Raw genomic sequence first — 20,483 nt, 5'->3', positions numbered from 1 at the left:
ATGAAGAGGCATGACTGATGATGAAAAATCTAACCCTTCAAACCCTGCCATGGTGCTGCGTGGACGGACAGCTGTGTGCTCCGTTTCAAAGATGAGGCTACTGTTTTGCAGTTGTTTCTGTGTGTCCTGAGCTCGAGGGGGCCTCTGAAGGAGAATCCTAGCCCAGCTCTCCTTCTGAGAGCCTGGTGTCTGGCTGAGCTGGCGCTGCTTGTGCCGATTTTGGCAAATCCTGTCTCTTTCTTTATCCCTTGGTCTCCTCGCCTTGCTGAAGGCATCCTAGGTAATCACAGTGTGCAAGGGCACGCCTCTAGCAAGTCAAGCTTGTACTTTGGATGCTCAGGCGTCCTTTACCTGCCAATGAAGAACCACTGTGGAGCAAGGACTCAACACTTTCAATTCATTTTCCTCGGTTCTGAAAAGAAGGGCTGTTCAATACAAATTTGGTCGGGAACATTGCATTATTCAAAAAAAAATTACTATTATGTAAGACCTTTGTGATTTTTTTTTTCTTTTTTCCGAGACAGGGTTTCTCTGTGTAGCCTTGGCTATCCTGGACTTGCTTTGTAGACCAGGAAGGCCTTGAACTCACAGAGATCTGCTTGCCTCTGCCTCCCATGTGCCACCATGCTCAGCTCTGCACCACCACGCCTAGCTTACCCTTTGTGATTTAAAAAAAATATCACATTAGTTCAAAATTACAAAATTTAAAGTCACATGGATTTTGTTGGCATCGTATTTGTATTAGTACTGCGCACAGAGGCGAGCACACAGCACACCCTCAGATACACATGCCGGGGCGAGGGAGCATTCTTAGTCCTTAACAGTAGTCGTGTGCACAGAATAAACATCATCATAACATTTACTCCTCAAAGAACACACAGATGCACAGTCAGTTCAAACTGTCTCTAGCTCTGCCATGTTTTTTGCGGATAGTTGCATGGGATAAGTTTGTGTCTCTTCAAGCAGACTCTACAGTTTGTACATTTATTTGTTTTTTGTGCTTAGGCTTGCTTGGTGAAGGAGTCTTGCATGTTTGCTAGAGGAGAGAAGATCATTTTATAGCAGCACTCATAGGCAAAAATCAGTTCTAATACTGACCTAAAGACTGCAATTCCGTCTTCCTTTCTTTTGGTCCAAGGTATCATGTAGCTCAGGCTGGCTTTACACCTACTGTGTAGCCAGGAATGACCTTGAACTTCTGGTTCTCCTTTCTCCGCCCCCTGAGTGCTGGGGTTACAGACGTGCACTACCATGGGAATCAGCAGCTTCAGGCATGCATCACTGGGGTTAAAACCCAAGACTTTGTGCACGCTGGGCCAGCAATCTGACAACTGAACCATAGACTCAGTTCTGCAATTGAATAAATATAACCGATAATAACAATACCATACTTTTTTACCTTGAAATATTTTGAGGTAAATGGGATGTAACAAGAGCATTCAGTTAGGGCGTGGTGGTGCATGTCTTTAATCCCAGCACTTGGGAGGAAGAGGCAGGCAGATCTTTGTGAGTTCAAGGCCAGCCTGGTCTACAGAGCAAGTTCCCGGACAGCCAGGGCTACACAGAGAAACCTTGTCTCAAAAAACAAAATAAAAAAATAAAACAACAAAACAAACAGACAAAAAAAGAAAGAAAGAAAAGAAACTATTCAAAGATGTGACTCTACTCAAGGAACTTTGCAAGAAAGCAGAGGGGTTGGGGTGGCTTGGAGTGGGGGTGTGGGTGGGGTGTGGTGTGGTATGGGTGGGGTGGGGTAGGGTGGGCAGGTGGGGGTGGGGTGGGGAGGTGGGGGTGGGGTGGGGAGGTGGGGGTGGGATGGGAGGTAATTGTAAGAGCCAGAGGTGGAGAAAGACCAGGGTTGAAACTGTCTCCTGGGCAAGACCAGTCTGTTGTACTCCTGAATTCACAGCAGCTGTGGTTGCCTATATCAGACCTGAGCAAGAGTAAGCCAGTCAAGTTCCGGTCACTGAGCAGGGGTTAGTTTTATTTAGAGGTTTGGTCCCTGGTAGGGTGGCCATGTTCCAGTGGCTGGCTCTGCATCCATGCATATATGAGCAACTCAAAGCTGGATTCAATGGTATATAAAAGGGGGTACATAAGAAGTTGGGGTGAGTCTGGGAGAAATTTGTAAGAGTAGAGGGTAAAAGTGACAAAAATGTGTTGTATGCATGTATGGAGTTTTCAAAGAATTTATAAAAATATATGAAAAAGATATGATTCCAATAAAAATAGGTGATAGGCATATATAACACAATTTCTAAATATGTAAGTGGTGTTGATTCTTCCTTCCTCTCCACGGTGGCAGCTGGGGTCCCATTTCCTTGTCAGTCTTGGAAGAGGTAGCCTCTCTTCTATTTTTTTTCCTTCCTTTCTTGACAGTGTAATACCGAGATTGCCCAGATCATGAGACTCTCCCCGCCCCCCACATCCCCCCTGCCCCCCCACATCCCCCCACCCCCCACAAAGACCACCAGGACTTGATACTGATGTAATATACACAGGGTCCTGTATTACGGGCTCAGAGCTTCGGGTCACAATCCTTCCTGACCAGCAGGATAGGAGAGTGACTGGAGCTTCAAGGGTAAAGGGCTTATAAGGGGAAACACATAAGTGGGGGTGAGGGTGGGGGGGGTTGTGAGTCACAGGAGTGTCAGTCTTCAGGCAGGTGGGGTCCAGGAGGCTGAATCTCCAGGGAAGTTGTTTTATCTCAGAGCATCATTGGGAGTTAATTGTATCTAATTGTTCCGGTGCAATTTCTGGAGAGTGCTGGCAAGTCTAGTTTACCGGCAGTAGGTGGTGGTTCCCACAATGCAGGAAGAAGTGAGGTTACCTGGAGGACAAGTTCTCACAGAACATTCACAGACCACGGCATTAGTTGCAGAATATACATTACATATAGAACATGGCATTAGTTTTGTCCTTACAGCAGGATCTCACAGTGCAGCCTGGCTGACCTGGAACTCACTACATAGTTGAGGTTAGCCTTGAACTCACAGAGCTCTGCTTGTCTCCACCACCACCACCACCACCACCCTCCACCCCCCCTCTCCCACCCGGTGCTGGGATTAAAGGTGCATGCCACCACGGCTCAGCTTTGTTCTATTTGTTTCTAATGTGTAGTTCAATTGCTTATTTATTTTAGGTGACTCCAGAGTTGATGCTAAAAGCATGCACATTTTACACTGGACGTTTAGTAAAGAGCCATTTTGGGTAAGAATGTGTTTTTATGCATTATTTCTTTTTCTTTGTTCTTTTATCCTAGCTATTATCCTCACAGAGGAAAGCCCACTCATGGCCCTCTGTGCCTCCAGGGCTGTGCACTGTCTTCTTCCATATTTGATGAGTTTATCCTTAATTAAAACACCTCTTCTGTAGAAATAAAACTTGTCTAAAATCCTTGGAGTTTGATGGGCTTGAGAACTGAAATTCCTTATTTATTTATTTAAGTTTTTTTTTTTTTTCAAGACAGGGATTCACTATGTAGCCCTGGCTATCCTAACATTCACTCTGTAGACCGGGCTGGCCACAAACTCAAGGAGATCCACCTGTTTCTGCCTCCTGAGTGTTGGGCTAAAGTGTGCCACCACTGCTTGGCCTTTTTAAACTTTTAAAAATCATCATTAAAGGTGGTTCTCTGCAAAAATTCAAGTTATAAAAGTGATGTTGTCCCAAGATGTGCTTATTTTGTTAAAAAGAAATATAACTGACGTCTAGCATCTTACCCCACCTTCATACCTATCAGGAATTATTCAAGACATAGCCCCAACTTACAGTTTTCTTTCTTTCTGTGCTGTGATTTTGAGGGGATAAAATAAATCTCGTTTCCTTCCTCTTAATTTATTTGCTACTATACTACCCTAGTTTTCATGTAATATTTTGAAAATAATGTTTTTCTGTATCTTTTGCCTGCAGTGGTTGGAAAGAAGTCACCATACCTCGTGCAAATCAAGAGGCTATCTTGGCTGAAAAAATGGGGAGAGCAATAGCACATGATAATCGTAGATGTCAAAAATTAGCTTTCATTCGCTGGTTCACTTATGTGGAAAACAGTAAAGAAAAGATTATGGGTAAATGCTCACACTATAGCAATTAGTTTTGGTATTAATTATGCAGTGAATCAACAAACTAATAGTTAAACATATACCTAGAGAGCATGTGACTTTCATGTTTAGAGAGTTGTTATTAAGTGGGCTAATTAGAAGTACTTACTGTGGGCTGGAGAGATGGCTCACAACCATAAATATAAGAAGTACTTACTGTAAGGCTCAGTGTGGTGACACATGCCTAACAGCACTCAGAATACTGTGACAGAAGCAAGGACTTCAAGGCCAGCCTGGCCTATAGAGTGAGACCTTGTTACATTAAAATAAAAGAAAGCACAGTAACAAAATATAGTGATTTTGTTAGATTTATTTTTAAAATATTTTATTGAAATGGAAAGTACTCACAGTTAAAATCAATCATATATAAATACATATATATTTATATATACACATGCATATATGTTTGTGAACATATACACACATAAATTATACGTATATCTAAATATACTCATTTCGATATATACATATATGTATAAATAAAAAACTGATCTACTCTTAGTTTTTTTTGTGTGGTATAGAACCTAGGGCCCTGTATAACTAAGCAAGCACTCCACCACAGACTCCTTTTTCATTTTTAATTTGGGACAAAGTCTTGCTAAGTTGCTCAGGTGGGCCTTGAACATGGATTCTCCCCTCGCCCCACAGTAGCTGAGATCATGAGCCTGTACCACCACACCCAGCTACTTCGAGCTCTTATGCCCAATACAGAGCTAATATATTCTTGTTAGAAGCCAAAATTCACACAGAGAGTCTGTACCTCGTATACACGGTCCCTTTAGTGCCTATGTGGGAAAGCTTAAAGGAAAATCATTTCCTCTCATTGTGATGCATGGAGGACACCCATGTGATCCTAGGAGGGCCGGGAAGTCCCCAGTCTTTCAGTCAGAAGTGGTCTGGATAGACACGCTTATGTCTATGGCAAACCAGGAAAATCGGTTGATCTCACTCTTGCACTTGTTACAAGGTCTTACTATGTAGCCTGAAGTGGCCTTGAACTCAGAACAGTCCTCCTGCTTCAGTCCTGGTGTTCTGAGATGGCAGGCGTGAGCCACCACACCCCGCTAGAGATCATTTCCTTTTGTGCCCCCCCCCCCCCTACCAAGGGACTCTGAAGGATTTTAACATAAACACAATGAAGGGTTTGGTTAAGTGGCTAGCATATCACAAGGTTGTCTTAGTAGGAAATGGCACTTTTAAAGCTCCTGGGAGAGTTAGGATGCCTTGTGTCAATCTCTTGTCTTCTCTGCCCTTCTAGGTTCTTCTTGCCTCTCAGCACCTCTCTCCCATCTTATGTGGCTTCTTGCTCCGTTGCCTTGTCAGCTTTCTTTCCCTCCTTCTGCTCTTCTCTTTGGCCCCATTCTCATCGTTTTGAATGTCTTCTCTGCTTTGCGTTTCCTGCAGTTCCCATTCTCATTCACGCAGAATTGCCTGGTGCCTTGCTCCCTTACCTCTGTCCCCCTCCCACCTGTTTCCTTTCCGTGGGTCACATCCTTCTGGCTTTCCCCATGTCTACTTACGTGTACCCTGTGTCATCTTATGCCTCCCTAACTCACAACAACCAATGCCATATTTATAAATTATATATTATATTTTGTGCTGACAAGACTTATGCTCCTGTTTGTAATCTAAATCAAGTCATTTCAAAGTTACATCACCTTTGGGGTCTGGAGAGATGGCTCAGAGGTAAAGAGCGCTGGCTGCTCTTCCAGAGGACTCGGGCTCAATTCCTAGCACTCATATGGCAGCTCACAACTGTCTGTAACTTCAGGGCCAGGGGATCTGATGCCCTCTTGTGACTTCCATGGGTACCAGGCGTGCACACGGCCCACAGACATACATGCAGACAAAATGCCCATACACTTAATATACTTAAAAACAAACCCCTGAAGTTACATAATCTCTTTAATAGACCCAAGTTACATTTTTTATGGTGACACTTCATGGTCATTGTTCCCTTTTCTTTCCTTTCAAGTCAGGATACATTTGTTCTGTATAACTCTCAATAACAAAAGCTTAACATTTTGATTGATTATTGTAAAAAACTCCAAATAGTAAGCCTAAACTATGATTCTCAAAGTAGTACCATTGAAGTGAGCAAGTAATAGCATAGATTTCCAGTATTTAAATATTTTATTATATAATTGTATTATGGAATGTCTCAAATGTCTAAGAAATATTCTAAGCTGGTTTAGGAGATATATAATCTAGTAATATTAAGTGATATAAAATAAGGTTTTGAAAAAATAATGTGCTAATTCTTCTTAGAATGTTTTAACTTCATACTTGTTACAACTTAAGTGATACAAACTGAAATCACCCTCAGCATTTGCATATGCAGAAACATAATCTTGATAGAGTACAACCCAAGTAAAAAGCATTTAAGTGAAAAATGAATAGAAGAAATTACTGTCTACAGAAACTCTACAATTTTAAGTTCCTGTTTTGTGTGTCTATCTGGAAATGTTGACGTTTGTAAGATAATTTGTCTTTGAAAAGACATCTTTCTGTGGACAGACCAGATGTGTTTGCTGCTCTGTTGAGAGTTGGACTTAGCCCTGGCTGCAAGCTCTGCTGATAATCCAGATGACTTCAGTGTGAGGAAGAATGGGGGGGGGGGGGGGAGGAGCTAATGAGAGCGCAGCAGAGGTAGCGCCCTGAATGCACATTTACTTTCTCAGCTGTTACAACAGCCTGAGTGCAAGAACTGGTCATTAGCTAAACTAGTTGAGTTCCAGCTTCTTGAAGAGCTTAGATTTCAGGACAAAACTATGATGTTTAGTGAGGTTCCAATCCATCAGCAGGTAGAACCAAAAAAGCAAAGGCTTTAAATTTTCACCTGTGATGCTGGAAACTTCTGACTTTTTTTTTTTTTTTCTGTTTGTACAAGGCTCAAATGAAAAACAATGTTGTCAAAGTTGAAATGTCAGAAGTATTCATATACAATTCAGATACCCATTTTCAATAGAAAAGCTAAGTAAAACAAAAAACCCAGACCGAAGCCAAAACAAAGAAAAAGAGAAAACCAACTTCTGGGAGAAAACAGGGAGCCTGCAGCCAAAGCAGCCAGAGCAGCCAGAGCAGCCAGAGCAGCCAGGTGTAACCAGTGCAGCCAGGTGTAACCAATGCAGCCAGGTGTAACCAGTGCAGACAGGTGTAACCAGTGCAGACAGGTGTAACCAATGTAGCCAGGTGTAACCAGTGCAGCCAGGTGTAACCAGTGCAGCCAGGTGTAACCAGTGCAGTAAGGTATAACCAGTACAGCTAGAGCAGCCAGTGCAGCCAGATGTAACCAGTGCAGCCAAATGTAACCAGTGTAGCCAGGTACAGCCAGTGCAGCCAGGTGTCACCAGTGCAGCTAGAGCAGCCAGTGCAGCCAGTGTGGATGAAGAGCTTGTCTGCACCATAGGAGCTTTTCCTGGCTCCTGTGTTTGAGTTTTGGGCCTCTAATTAACATGTATTAGACAATTTGTTTAACTCTAGAATACATAATTCAAGGGCATTGGATCTGAATACTACCTGGTGATTGTGTTTCTTATGAAGTGCTTAGAAACAAACTAAAAGTTTTGCAAAAGATTAGTTTAAAAAAAAAAAAAGAAATAATATATGTATATATCACTATTAAATCTAATTTCTAAGGGCAAAGGGGATATTTACAGGTTAAATAAAATCTCTAGGGTACTATGTAATGCTACCAAAAGTAATTACTTTTAGTGTGATTAAAAGGAAGCACAGGCCATCAGGTATGTTAGTGTGTAGCATTTTTGGAGTCAGCTTTAACTACGTGCAATGACCCAGTTCATTTCCTGCAGCTTCACTGCTCCGGTTGCGACAGATGTATTATCTCCACAGGCAAAGGATCGTCCTAACGAAATGGAGGGAGATCGCCAGACAGAAGAGTAAAAGAAGAGAAGATGAATTGGTATGATCCTAGGCGCTATTTGCTTTAAAGAAGGAAAAAAAAATCATTTTAATGTTTTGCTTAAGGATGTTGATAAGCAGGCTCTGAGTGTTACAGCTCCAAGGGGAAAAGTATCCTCACGTTTGGGAGCCAAGGAATACTACAAAGTCACACTCCTACGAACCTCACACAAGAGATTTCTAGGAAGGGTGGCTGCTCCTGCTCGGTCAAGAGGCAGCAGAGGACTGAGCAGGAGACAGAGTTTATATAAGGTTTCTTGGGTGGGTGGGGGGCAATGAAGATTTCCAGGGTGGAGCTTGGGCCTGTTAATGGTGGGGCAGGGGCTGGGTCCGGCCGTTAGGGAGGTTAGAGTGTCCCATTGGTGAAACCTGGCTATTGGAGGTCCTCAGGGGTGGGACTGTGCCTCCGGGGACTTACATTTCTCTTTTTTGTTTATCATTGACAAACAATCAGGGGTCTGGAAAAGGGGGCAATGTTATGATTATACTACTTCCTGCTAAATAGGGGCATGGGAGTGCTTTGGGCAAACTTGACTTTCACCGGCAGGTGGAGTATAATGGGAATTGAGCACCTCTGGCTCCACCGCTGGGGGCCAGCAATCCTGTAATAGCAACTGATTACAAGTCTAGACTTGCTGTTGAAGAAATCTAGACAAGAAGTTTGTAAGGCAGAGCATGACTAGTAGAATTAAGAAAAGGAGGCAAGGGCTGGAGAGATGGCTCAGAGGTTAAGAACACTGTCTGTTCTTCCAGAGGTCCTGAGTTCAATTCCCAGCAGCCACATGGTGGCTCACAACCATCTATAATGAGTTCTGGTGCCCTCTTCTGGTGTGCAAGTGTACAGGCAGATAGAACATTGTATACATAATAAATAAATAAATCTTTTAAAAAAAGAATTATAATTAAAAAAGAAAGAAAGAAAAGGAGGAGAAAAAGGGGCTAAAAAAAAAAAGGTGGCATTCAGTTGCAAACTGCACTGTCGGTGACCCACTGGCCAGAGACACTGAGCTGTTTCTTACGTGTTTGGAGTTCCATCTGGAGTTGTCAGATCTTGTCTTTTACTATTCCTGACTGGTTGACATAGGAGCCACATTCCTCCTCGAGGCAGAGACAAAGACCGCCTCTCTCTGCTGTTAGTAAATGTCATACTTACTGATTTTGTAGCAGTATGTGGCCTGTGGGTTAAATTTCCCTGGAGGGTGAGGACAGTCAGAGGCACAGGTTGGAGATCCGGGATGAACTTAGATGAAAACTAATGGTAAATATCTAGGAACGTAGTCAATCCTGGCCCGCCCCCCAGTGGCGATGCCAACAATTATACCTAGGGCTCCGAGAAAGAATAGGGTCCCAGTCGCTCATTTGTCATGCTGTGTGCCTCTGTAAACCCAGTGATGGGAATTGCCAAGGGTCTTCACCAGGCCCTACTCCAAATTTTGGGAAAAGGAACGTCAGGGCATAAATATCACACCATCTAGTGGGTAGGCAGAAGTAAATCTGAGTATCACAGAGGACTGAGGCATTGTGAATGTTCAGACATAAGGCCTGGGTGGCAGTGCTCGGAGTCAAAGTACTATTATAGTCTGAAGGACCCAGTGTGCCCACAATGTATGGTCCATGAGGAGTTAAAACAGTTGCCGATACTGAAGAGAGAGATGTGGGGGATGACGAGGAGTGGAAATAGGAAAAGGTTAGCCGTCCTCTCTCCTTTTCTTTTGGTGGACAACCATTTCAACCCTGCCAATCAGAGACCTCTGCTTTGGGCACCTCTGGGCACCTGCTCATGCTATGCTTGCAACTAGCTTGTACACTAACCTGGTGTTATGATCACCGCCCTTTGCCCGATGATTCATGGTCTCACAGTGAAACAGTCAACTGCCCGAGACCAGCGTTCTCCTTTTACTAATGCTGATTGTCCATGAGAGAAAAAAAAAAAAAAAAAAAAAAAATCAAGGTTTTCTTAAGCCTGATGTTTGGTTGGCATGCTCTAGTTGATAGATAGAATATGTATTAGCAATGTATTATTATCCTTTATGAGCACTCAGTGGTTCACCGAGTGTTTAGGAATTCATTGGCCCCCTAGCTATATAATTTTTTTGTCCAATAGTCATTCTACAGTCAGTGAGTGAGGGTAGCAGGTATGTGCTGGCCGTAGAGATGAGTGATACGTGGCCGTGCTGGCTTTCCAATATGTGCCCTTCCTTAGATTCTACTGCAAGTACCTCATACCAAAATGGTTGTGTGTGTAGGTTTGGGAGAGGTGTGTGCAAAATATCCATCCACCCATAGAAGTGTTTTCTTGTTATGTTGTTTTCAGGAGGTGTATCAAGTTAAAATGGGTCTTGCTGTAATGATAAGTCAGACAGGTTTCTGAAAAATTTTTCTTTAACTCCTCCCTTTTTGTTATTTCTCTGCTAACACTTTCCTTTTGTGTCCCTAAATGCTAGTGCTTCTACTGTTGAGAATTCTATTTTCTGGCCCGCAGTTCTCTTATCTCTAAAAGAGGAGAGGACACCAGGTCTTTCAGGGGTGGCCTGTGCCAATATTTATGACAGTTCATGGAAGTGGTAAAAACTAAGGTGGCCCAGGGCATTTTAAGTGTATATATTAAAATGATCATTTAGGTAACAGTGACAAGGAGCAGCAGCTAGCTGGTGCTAATGTTATGCCAAGCATTGTGCATTTGACCCTTAGGACAATTCCGTGGGATTTATAAATTGTTGTCATTGCAGATTTTGAAACATGAACTTCAGTTGAAAAGATGGAAGTTCAAGTTAAAATCCAAAGTAGCTGAGGAAAAACACTTTAGCATGGAGCTAAGTTTCTCTGACGATGCTACGTTGGATATGGAATTTGACATTACAGCATTACCTCAACAAGCAATCTTGCAGGTTTGTAGCTGTCTGTTGAACACAGTAAGATCTCACGTTTTTGCATACAGCTTGGAACTAGAGTAAGTATGTTTGCTCGTAATTTCTTCCTTTGTAAATTCCCTGCTCATGTCCTGTCTTTCTATTGTAATTCGTATTTTCTTGGTATAGCCCTTTTATGTCTCGACAACATCAACCCTCTACCTTGAATATATTTGAGTATTTCCTTCCCTCATTCTTTTGCCTCTAGAGTATTTTGATGTTAGGAAACTTAAAGCTTTAGGTAACAAAGTCTATCACTTTTGCCCTAATGTTTTCTGTTTATGTCACGTCAGTATTGTCATTCTTGGTGGGCTTTCTGAGTGATATACCATCAACACATACCTAGCTATTTTTTTCTGTGACCTTTTTGTCTTTGCTAATATTTCCCTGTTTATCAGGAGCTGCTTTATGGTTTCTGTTATGCATTCCAAGATAACACGGATGACCTTTAAATACTTTCCTGCCCCTTTGCCTATAATGTAAGAGCCTATGACAGCATGCTTTGGTCCTCCCTTCTGAGGTTTTAGTTACTGTTGAAGTAGGTCTGCTTCTATATACTCATAGCTCTGCAGTGTTAAGATTATGTTTGCTTTAGACAGTATCACTCTCCAGGACATTTTTATTTATGGCAATCTAAGACTTAGAGAAAAGTTTCAGACAAAGACTTGTATTCCCCGAAGAGCTGGGGCTAGGGCATTCCTTTGCAGTCAGCCGTCAAGGTCCTCAGACTTACTTCTGTTTTCGTGGCTGCCTCAGTTACGTTCTAGCAAATGATGCCAGTCCAGATACCATGGTGCAACTGCTTTGTTATGTCTCCTTGAGTTCCTTTGGGCCAGAACAATGCTATAGTCTTTAATTTTGGGGCCCTTGAAATGAAAATTAGACAAGTTTTATTATAGAGCATCTCAAATTTGATTTGGTTTATGTTGTCTCATGGGTTAATGCATGCTGCATTTTCCCACCTTGTGTTACTGTCTTTTCATCCTCTCTGTAGCATAGGGTTTGGTTTAGGCATTGTGCTCTCCTTGGCCTCCAACGGCCTTGGGCTCTTTCTCAGTGTGCCTTCCTTTTCCTACTTGGGTCCACTTTGTCTCTTCTTCCTTGGGGACCTCCTCCCTACCATTCTTTGTCTAAAAAATTTTGTGATAGGCTGCTGCCCTGAGCACATGACTACTCTTTTTACACTTGAATTTATACCTAAACCTGGCTTCTGGCTCCTTTTTTTTTTTTTTTTTTTTTTTTTTTAACTTTTTATTGATTCTTCATGAGTTTCATATCATGCACCTCAGTGCTGTTCGTCTCCTCATCACTTCATATACACCTTTCACCTTGCAACCTCCTCTTTCAAAATAAAACACACACACACACACACACACACACACACACACACACACACACAGAGAGAGAGAGAGAGAGAGAGAGAGAGAGAGAGAGAGAGAGAGAGAGAGAGAGAGCAACAAAAAAACAAAGCATAGAGAACATCTCATTGTCCACACATCTTCACTTGCAAATGTTCATTGCAATGAGTCATTGATCTGGTTTGAGATCTCTGGCTTCTGTGACACCATAAATATTGGATCCTCGCTGACACTTCTCCTGGTTATCCTGTTGTTGCCCTGTGTCATGAAGATATTATAGCTTTGGAACAGCAAGACTGGCCCTTTCATGCATCCCAACCATTCGCAGATGATATAGATTTTGGGGTGGGCCAACTCAGAGCCCTGGATCTAGGCCTGGGTGGTAGCTGAGCTGGTCAGCATGCTGGCTCTCTTTAATCCACACCACCAAGGTAAGCTCTCCAGCACTGCTTTGGCTAGGTCACTCAATGCTGCCATCTGCAGGAGACAGGATTAGCTGTCCTGCTGTCATGTCCTCAGGGTCAACTCACCTGTAACACCTGAAACCAAACTAGCTTACACCTTACTGCCCAGCTGAGGTGTGCTACTGTGCTGCGGCCAGCGAGGGGCAGGGTCAGCTCTCCTGCTCCCATGACCTAAGGCCAGCTCTTCTGACTGCCGCAGGTCGGGAGGGATAAAGTGGAAAGGGCTGAGGTGAGGAGTGCTGAGGTGGGGAAGGATGAGGTGGGAAGGGATGAGGTAGGGAGGGCATCACCTCTGTACCCACACTGCTTCATGGCAGATGAGTAGCAGGGCCACTTCTCCTCAGCTCTCACCCTCAGAGCTGCTCACCTGCCTCCCAACAGGATCAGCTCTGCTGTGCTGTCTAGGCAAGGTTCAGGATCCTCTCTCTCAAATGCTACTGCTGGTGAGGGGCCAGGTCTAGCTCTCCATGCTTATGGGCCCATGGGCCACATTCTAGACTGCTGGAAGTGGTGGTGGGTATGTGTGGAGGGCATCATCTCTGCACCTGCACTACCCCACAGCAGGTGAGTGTCAGAGTCAAGTCTCCCACACACTTGCCCTTGCTGCCAGCTCACCTACACCCCCACCACGAGGGCCAACTCCACTGTACTGCTTGGGTGAGGTTCAGGGTTGGCTTTCCCAAGTGCTGCTGCCTATGAGAGATGGGACCAGATCTCCAGAATGTGACAGTAACTGAGGAACAGGACGAGTTCTGCACAGTTCCTGTACATCCATGTGGTCCCTGGTGGCTGTCCTGGACATCCCTATGTTTTCCAGTGGTAATATTAGCCACAGACATCAACACTGACTTCTACCATTGAATAGCCATGGTCCTCAGCAGCAATTCTGGCTGGGACTTCACCATGGCCCTAAGTGGCAAGGCAACAGGTGACTCCTCTCCACCCTTGAGTCTCCAGTCCCACCTTTCTTCATAATGCTCAAGCCATTCCACTTATCTTTCTCTTACATCTGTCCACCATATACTCTCACATTGCAGTGGCCCCTGCTGCAGGCTGGACATGGCGTTGACTAACCCCTAGATGACATCCTCCAGCAAGTGGGTATCTATGGCCTGCCTGTGCCATGAGCTAGAGGGCAGATCTGTAGGTGCCATAGTGGTCCTCAGGTCTCTCTCTGTTGTCCTCCTCCCATGCTGTGCCTTGTGGTGGTAGGTGTGGCTTTGTGTGTCTATAGCCTGCCTGAGTTGTGGGGCAGAGGGCAGCTATATTGGCATCTTTTCCTGCCTGCACTGCATGACGTGGCATAATGAGACCATCTTCTTCCTTCTGCCCTGTGCTGCCTGGATTTGATTTGATTTTTATGTGTCCCAGACATAAAACAGCTTTGGCCACCAAGCAGATATCAAGCAAGGATGGACAAAAGACTGCTATCATCTCTGCCTCTGACTGATACAAGAACACCACCACCACCATGTCTCTTTGCCCATTGCCTGGGGTGGGGGGACGGGTTCTGGTTCCTTTTGTATGAGTTACCCCCATATGGATGTCACTTCTGCTTTCCCTGGCCTAATACTTTTTTTTTTTTTTTAATTGAACTATATGGAGAGAAGAAAGGCAAGGCAAGGGAAGGGATTCAGTAGCCACTTAAAGAAATTAAAACTCCAGAAAAAATATTTGAAATTTTCTGGCCAGGGATATATCTCAGTTGGTAGCATGCAGAAAGGCCTGGGCTTCATCTCCAGCACCCCAAATGTCACGGTGAGTGGTTTATGTCTGTAACCCTAGCATTCAGGAGGCAGATAGGTCTGAAGTTCAAAGCCATTTTTAACTTTATGGCAAGTTGTGGCCGGACCAAGGCACATAAAGCTCTGTCTCAAATAAAACAAAAGGAGCATTCTGCATTTTCCCACAAGGTGGCCCATTTTGATACACTTTCTTTGTGTTTACCTTCCTGGGATTTCCCATTGGATCTCAAGTCTAAAGCCATAGCTGGTCAGACAGCACAGCCTTGGACTTTCTAGTTTAAGTCTGAGTTTTTATCTAACTACTTTCTCTTAGCAGGAAAAACTTCTAACATTTCTTAAAGTCTACTGGTGGTGACTGTTCTAAGCTTCTTTTTCTAAGCTTAAAATGATAGGTCTATTTTGCTTTCATTTAAAAAACATTTTCATAGCTGGGCATGGTGGCACACACCTTTAATCCCAGCACTCATGGGAGTTAGAGACAGAGGCAGGCTAATCACTGTGAGTTCGAGGCCGGCCTGATCTACAAATCAAGCCCAGGATAGCCAAGGCTACAGAGAAACCCTGTTTCAAAAAACAAAAATAAAAACCAAAGAAAAAACCCCAACTAAACCAAAGCAACAACATCCACCCCCCATTTTCATTAAATAGAGAATTGTGGGCTGTCTGCTTTCTATTGCTTTATTCATTTATTGCTTGATTATTTGTTACTTTTGGTTTGATGAGGCAGGGTCCTATTATGTAGCCCAGATTGGCCTCCAATTGGCAATTATCCTTACTACTAGGCATAGGTGTATGCTTCTGTGTCTTCAGATGTACTTTTTTTTGAAGTAAGTTAGTGCCTGAAGTTCTCTTCCAGTATTTCTTAAAGGTTTTTTTTTGGAACTTCCAGCTATGCATCTGTTAGATAACTTGATATTATTCCTAAAGGTTTTTGAGTTTCTCTTCATTCTTTGTTAGCCTTTTGTTCTTCATTTTGAGTAGTGTTCATTATTATTGTCTTCTCAAGTTCAGTAATTTTTATGGAGTGTCTAGTCCGATGTTAAGATCAATGGTAATTTTTTTTTTGTTATGAAGACTATATTCAAATGGTTCACTTTAAAACTACCACTTCCAAGAGATCCAAGATGGTGATGCCAAACATACACCTTGTTTGATCAGCAGGACAGCATTGACTGTACAGTCTGAGAGGGGCCCAGACTGTGTGGAGCATAGTTGGGTCCTGCCATGGGCCACTTGACTAATCCACAGGAATGTCTCTGGACCCTGTAGGCATAAAAGAAACACATCTCAGCAATAAAGATAAATATTACCTTAGAGTAAAGGGCTGGAAAAAGGTATTCCAAGCAAATGGATCCGAGACACAAACTGGAATAGTATTCTAATATGTAATAAAATAGACTTTCAACCAAAACTAATCAAAAGAGATGGGGAAGGACACTTTATACTCATCAAAGGAAAAATACACCAGGATATGTCTCAATTCTGAACATCTATTCCCCAAATGCAGGAGTACCCACGTTCATAAAAGAAACATTACTAAAGCTTAGTAATTGGACCCCCACATTGGACCCCACACTTTAATATTGGGAAATTTCAATACTGCATTCTCACCAATAGATAGATCATCAAGGCAGAAACTAAATGGAAAAACAATGAAACTAATAGACATCATGAACCAAATGGACATAAATGATATGTATAGACCTTTTCACCCAAACACAAAAGAATACACCTTTTCCTCAGCACCTCATGGAACTTTCTCCAAAATCGACCATATATTTGGCCATAGAGCAAACCTCAACATATACAAAAAGATCAAAATAAGCCCTTGCATCTTTTCAGAGCACCATGGATTAAAGCTGGAACTCAACAACAGAAAACCTATAAACTCATGGAAACTGAACAACTCTCTACTCAATGACCTCTGGGTAAGGGATGAAATAAAGAAATTAAAAACTTCCTAGAATTCAATGAAAATGAAAGCACAATATACCCATACTTATAGACCACAATGAAAGCAGTGCTAAGAGGAACGTTCATAGCACTAAGTGCCTTCATAAAGAAATTGGAGAGATCCCATACTGGCAATTTAACAACATGCCTGAAAGCTCTAGAACAAAAAGAAGCAGACTCACCAAAGAGGAGCAGACAGCTGGAAATCATCTGACTCAGGGCTGAAATCAATAAATTAGAAACAAAGAGAACAATTCAAAGAAGCAACAAAACCAACAGCTGGTTCTTTGAGAAAATCGACAAGATAGACAAACCCTTAGCCAAACTAACTTAAAGGCAAAAGGAGAGTATTCAAATCAACAAAATCAGAAATGAAAAGGGAGACAAAAGAACAGACACTGAGGAAATCCAAAGAATCATTAGGTCCTATTTCAAAAGCCTATATGCCACAAAATTTGAAAATCTAAATTAAATGGACAATTTAAATCAAGTTCAGGTAAACAAACTAAATAGCCCTATATCTCCCAAGGAAATAGAAGCAGTCATCAAAAGTCTCCCAACTAAAAAAGTCCCAGGGCTTTTGGCATAGAATTCTACCATACCTTCAAAGAAGAGCTAATGCCAATTCTCTTCAAACAATTCCACAAAATAGAAACAAAAGGAACATACCAAACTCATTCTATGTGGCCACAGTCACCTTGATACCTAAACCACAGAAAGACTCAACAAAGAAAGAGAATTTCAGAGCAATTTCTCTTACGAATATTTATGCAAAAATACTTAATAAAATACTTGCAAACTGAATCCAAGAACACATCAAAAATATCATCCACCATGACAAAGTAGGATTCATCCCAGGTACACAAATCCATCAAAGTAATCCGTCATGTAAGCAAACTGAAAAAAAAAAAAAAAAACCCCACATGATCATCTCCTTAGATGCAAAAAAAAAAAAAGCATTTGACAAAATCAACACCCCAGTCTTGTTTAAAGTCTTGGAGAGAGTAGGGATACAAGGCACACACCTCAGCATAGTAAAGGCAATATACAGCAAGCTTATAGCCAACATCAAACTAAATGGAGTCAAACTTAAATCAATTCCACTGAAATCAGGGACAAGGCTGCCCACTCTCTTAGTAACTCTTCAATATAGTAATTGAAGTCCTAAGTAGAGCAATAAAACAACTAAAGTAGATCAAGAGGATACAAATTGGAAAGGAAGAAGTCAAACTATCACTATTCATGGATGATATGATAGCATATGTAAGTGACCCCAAAAATTCTACGAGGAACTCCTACAGCTGATAAACACCTCAGGAAAGTGGCTGGATACAAAATCAACTAAAAAAAATCAGTAGCCCTCCTGAATACAAATGACAAAAGGGCTGAGAAAGAAATTAGGGAAACCACACCCTTCACAATAGCCACAAATAATATAAAGTATCTGGGTGTAACTCTAACCAAGCAAGTGAAAGACTTGTATGGCGAAAAAACCTTCAAGTTTCTAAAGAAAGAAATCAAAGAAGATATCAGAAGATGGAAAGATCTCCCATGCTCGTGGATCAGAGGAATCAACATAGTAAAAATGGCCATCTTACCAAAAGCAATTAACATATTCTATGTAATTTCCGGCAAAATTCCTGCACAATTCTTTACAGACCGTGAAAGCTCAATTCTCAACTTCATATGGAGAAACAAAAAACCAAAAAACCAAAACCCAAAAACAAACAAACAAACAAAAATGCAGAGTAGCTAAAACACTCCTGTTCAATAAAAGAGCTTCTGGAGGCACCTCCATTCCGGATCTCAAGCTGTACTATAGAGCAATATGCCAGCATGGTGCTGGCATAGAAATAGGCTGGTTGATCAATGGAATTGAATAGAAGACCCAGAAAAAAACCCACACACATATGGACACTTGAATTTTGACAAAGAAGCCAAATCCATACAATTGAAAAATTATAGTATCTTCAAAAAATGGTGCTGGTCTAACTGGATGTCTACATGGAGAAAAAGGCAAATAGATCCATATTTATCACCCTGCACAAAATGAAAGTCCAAGTGGATTAAAGACCTCAACTTAAAACCTGACACACTAAATCTGTTAGAAGAAAAAATGGGAAGAGCCTTGAACTCATTGGCACAGGAGACAACTTCCTGAACAGAACACCAATAGCTCAGTCTCTAAGATCAACAATTAACAAATGGGACCTCATGAAACTGAAAAGGTTCTGTAAGGACACTGTCAACAGAACAAAGCGACAGCCTACAGACTGGGAGAAGATCTTCACCAACTCTACATCTGACAAAGGGCTAATAGCCAAAATATATAAAGAACTCAAGAAATTAAACACCACCAAACCAACTATTCCAATTAAAAATGGGGTACAGAGCCAAATGGAGAATTCTCAACAGAGGAATATCAAATGGCTGAGACACACTTACAGAAATGTTCAATATCCCTAGTCATCTGGGAAATGCAAATCAAAGCGACCTTGAGATTCCACTTTATACCCATCAGAATGGCTAAGACCAAAAACTCAAGTGACAGCACATGCTGGTGAGGATGTGGAGAAAGGAGAACACTCCTCCTTGATGGTGGGAGTGCAAACTTGTACAACTACTTTGGAAGTCAGTCTGGTTCTTTCTCAGAAAATTGGGAATAGTGCTATCTCAAGATACAGTTATCCCACTCCTAGGCATACACTCAAAGCACGCTCCACCATGCAACAAGGACATTTGCTTAATTATGTTCATAGAAACCTTATTTGTAATAACCAGAATATAGAAACAACCTAGATGTCCCTCAAATGAAGAATGGATAAAGAAACTGTGGTATGTTTGCACAATGGAATACTATTCAGCTATCAAAAACAAGGAAATCTTGAAATTTGCAGGCAAATGGATGGAACTAGAGCCAATCATCCTTAGTGAGGTAACCCAGACCCAGAAAGACATGCATGGCATATTCTCACTTATAAGTGGATATTAACCCAACATAGACGTCCTCTGAGAGAGACTCCACCCAGCAGGGGATCGGGACGGCCACTGAAACTCAAAGCTGGACTCTTGGTTAAGAGCTGCGAGTTGTATGGAAGAGATGGGGAAATGGAAGGATGAGGGGATGTCAGAAGCTCCACAAGGAGACTATGAAGGCTTGGGGGCAGGCTGCACAAACTGATGCACCAGCCAAGGACAATGCATGCAGAGAACCTAGACTCCCTGTTCAGATGTAGCCAATGAACTACAGGGAGAAGGGGAGGGAGAGGGGGTACTCCTCTGACAAGTACTCTGGTGCCTGAGATTTTATCACTGCCCCTTGGTGGAGAGGCCCCATGGAAACTCAGAGGAAGGGGAAGCAGGCTATCCAGATGAGACCTGATAGGCTGTGGTCAGATGGTGGGGGAGGAGGACCTCATGGTCAGATGTCTAGGGGAGGGGAATAGGGCAGAAGAGGGCGGGAGGGTGGGAACAGGAAGATAAAAGCGAGGGGATTACGGTTGAGATGTAATGTAAATAAATCATGATAATAAGAATATATATTTAAAAAAACTACTTGAACTTTCTAGATTTATTTTGCTGATCACCTATGCTGATGCTGCATCTTAACTAAAGTAAATAGTACCACAATCAGCACAGAAACAGAAGCATCTCATTTCCTTTCGATATATACTTGGAAGTGGAATAGTGGGATCACATAGTAGCTCTATTTAAAAAAAATTTTATATCTATTTATTTTATTTTTATGGATATTGGTGGTTAGCCTGCATGTGTGTGTGTATATACAGTGTACATTCCTGGTGCCCACAGAGTTCATAAGAGAGCATTGAATCTCCTGGGGCTAGAGAGGTAGTGGAGAGTTGCAGATGGTTGTGAGCCACCTTGCTGGGAGTGGGAATAGAACTCATTCTCTGTAAGAGCAGTATGTGTTCCTAAGCCCTGAGCAATCTCTCCAGCCTTGGTAGGTCTGCCACTCTGTCCTCATCGTGACTGACTGTACTGACTCGCGAACCTTCCAGCAGTGTTTAAGAGA

The 20,483-nt window shown here is 42.4% G+C and overlaps 1 protein-coding gene and 1 non-coding gene across 2 annotated transcripts in view; one reads left to right on the top strand and one right to left on the bottom strand.

Moving 5' to 3' along the window:
• Window positions 1-20,483, top strand: part of Fbxl13 (F-box and leucine rich repeat protein 13) — a 193,337-nt gene that overhangs the window by 16,949 nt on the left and 155,905 nt on the right. Inside the window, exons 4-7 of the mRNA XM_051152111.1 lie at window positions 3,143-3,210; window positions 3,913-4,067; window positions 7,913-8,022; window positions 10,751-10,909. Coding sequence (XP_051008068.1) covers window positions 3,143-3,210; window positions 3,913-4,067; window positions 7,913-8,022; window positions 10,751-10,909 — 492 coding nt within the window. The remainder of the gene's footprint in view (window positions 1-3,142; window positions 3,211-3,912; window positions 4,068-7,912; window positions 8,023-10,750; window positions 10,910-20,483) is intronic.
• On the bottom strand, window positions 14,111-14,250 carry LOC127194991 (small nucleolar RNA SNORA48). The gene has a single exon (XR_007831360.1). It is a non-coding gene; the product is annotated as a small nucleolar RNA SNORA48 (small nucleolar RNA).

This window comes from Acomys russatus, chromosome 10 (assembly GCF_903995435.1).
Source record: "Acomys russatus chromosome 10, mAcoRus1.1, whole genome shotgun sequence".
NCBI lineage: Eukaryota > Metazoa > Chordata > Mammalia > Rodentia > Muridae > Acomys > Acomys russatus.
The sequence above is the reverse complement of the archived record's forward strand: the minus strand, read 5'-3'. Positions and strand labels throughout refer to the sequence as shown.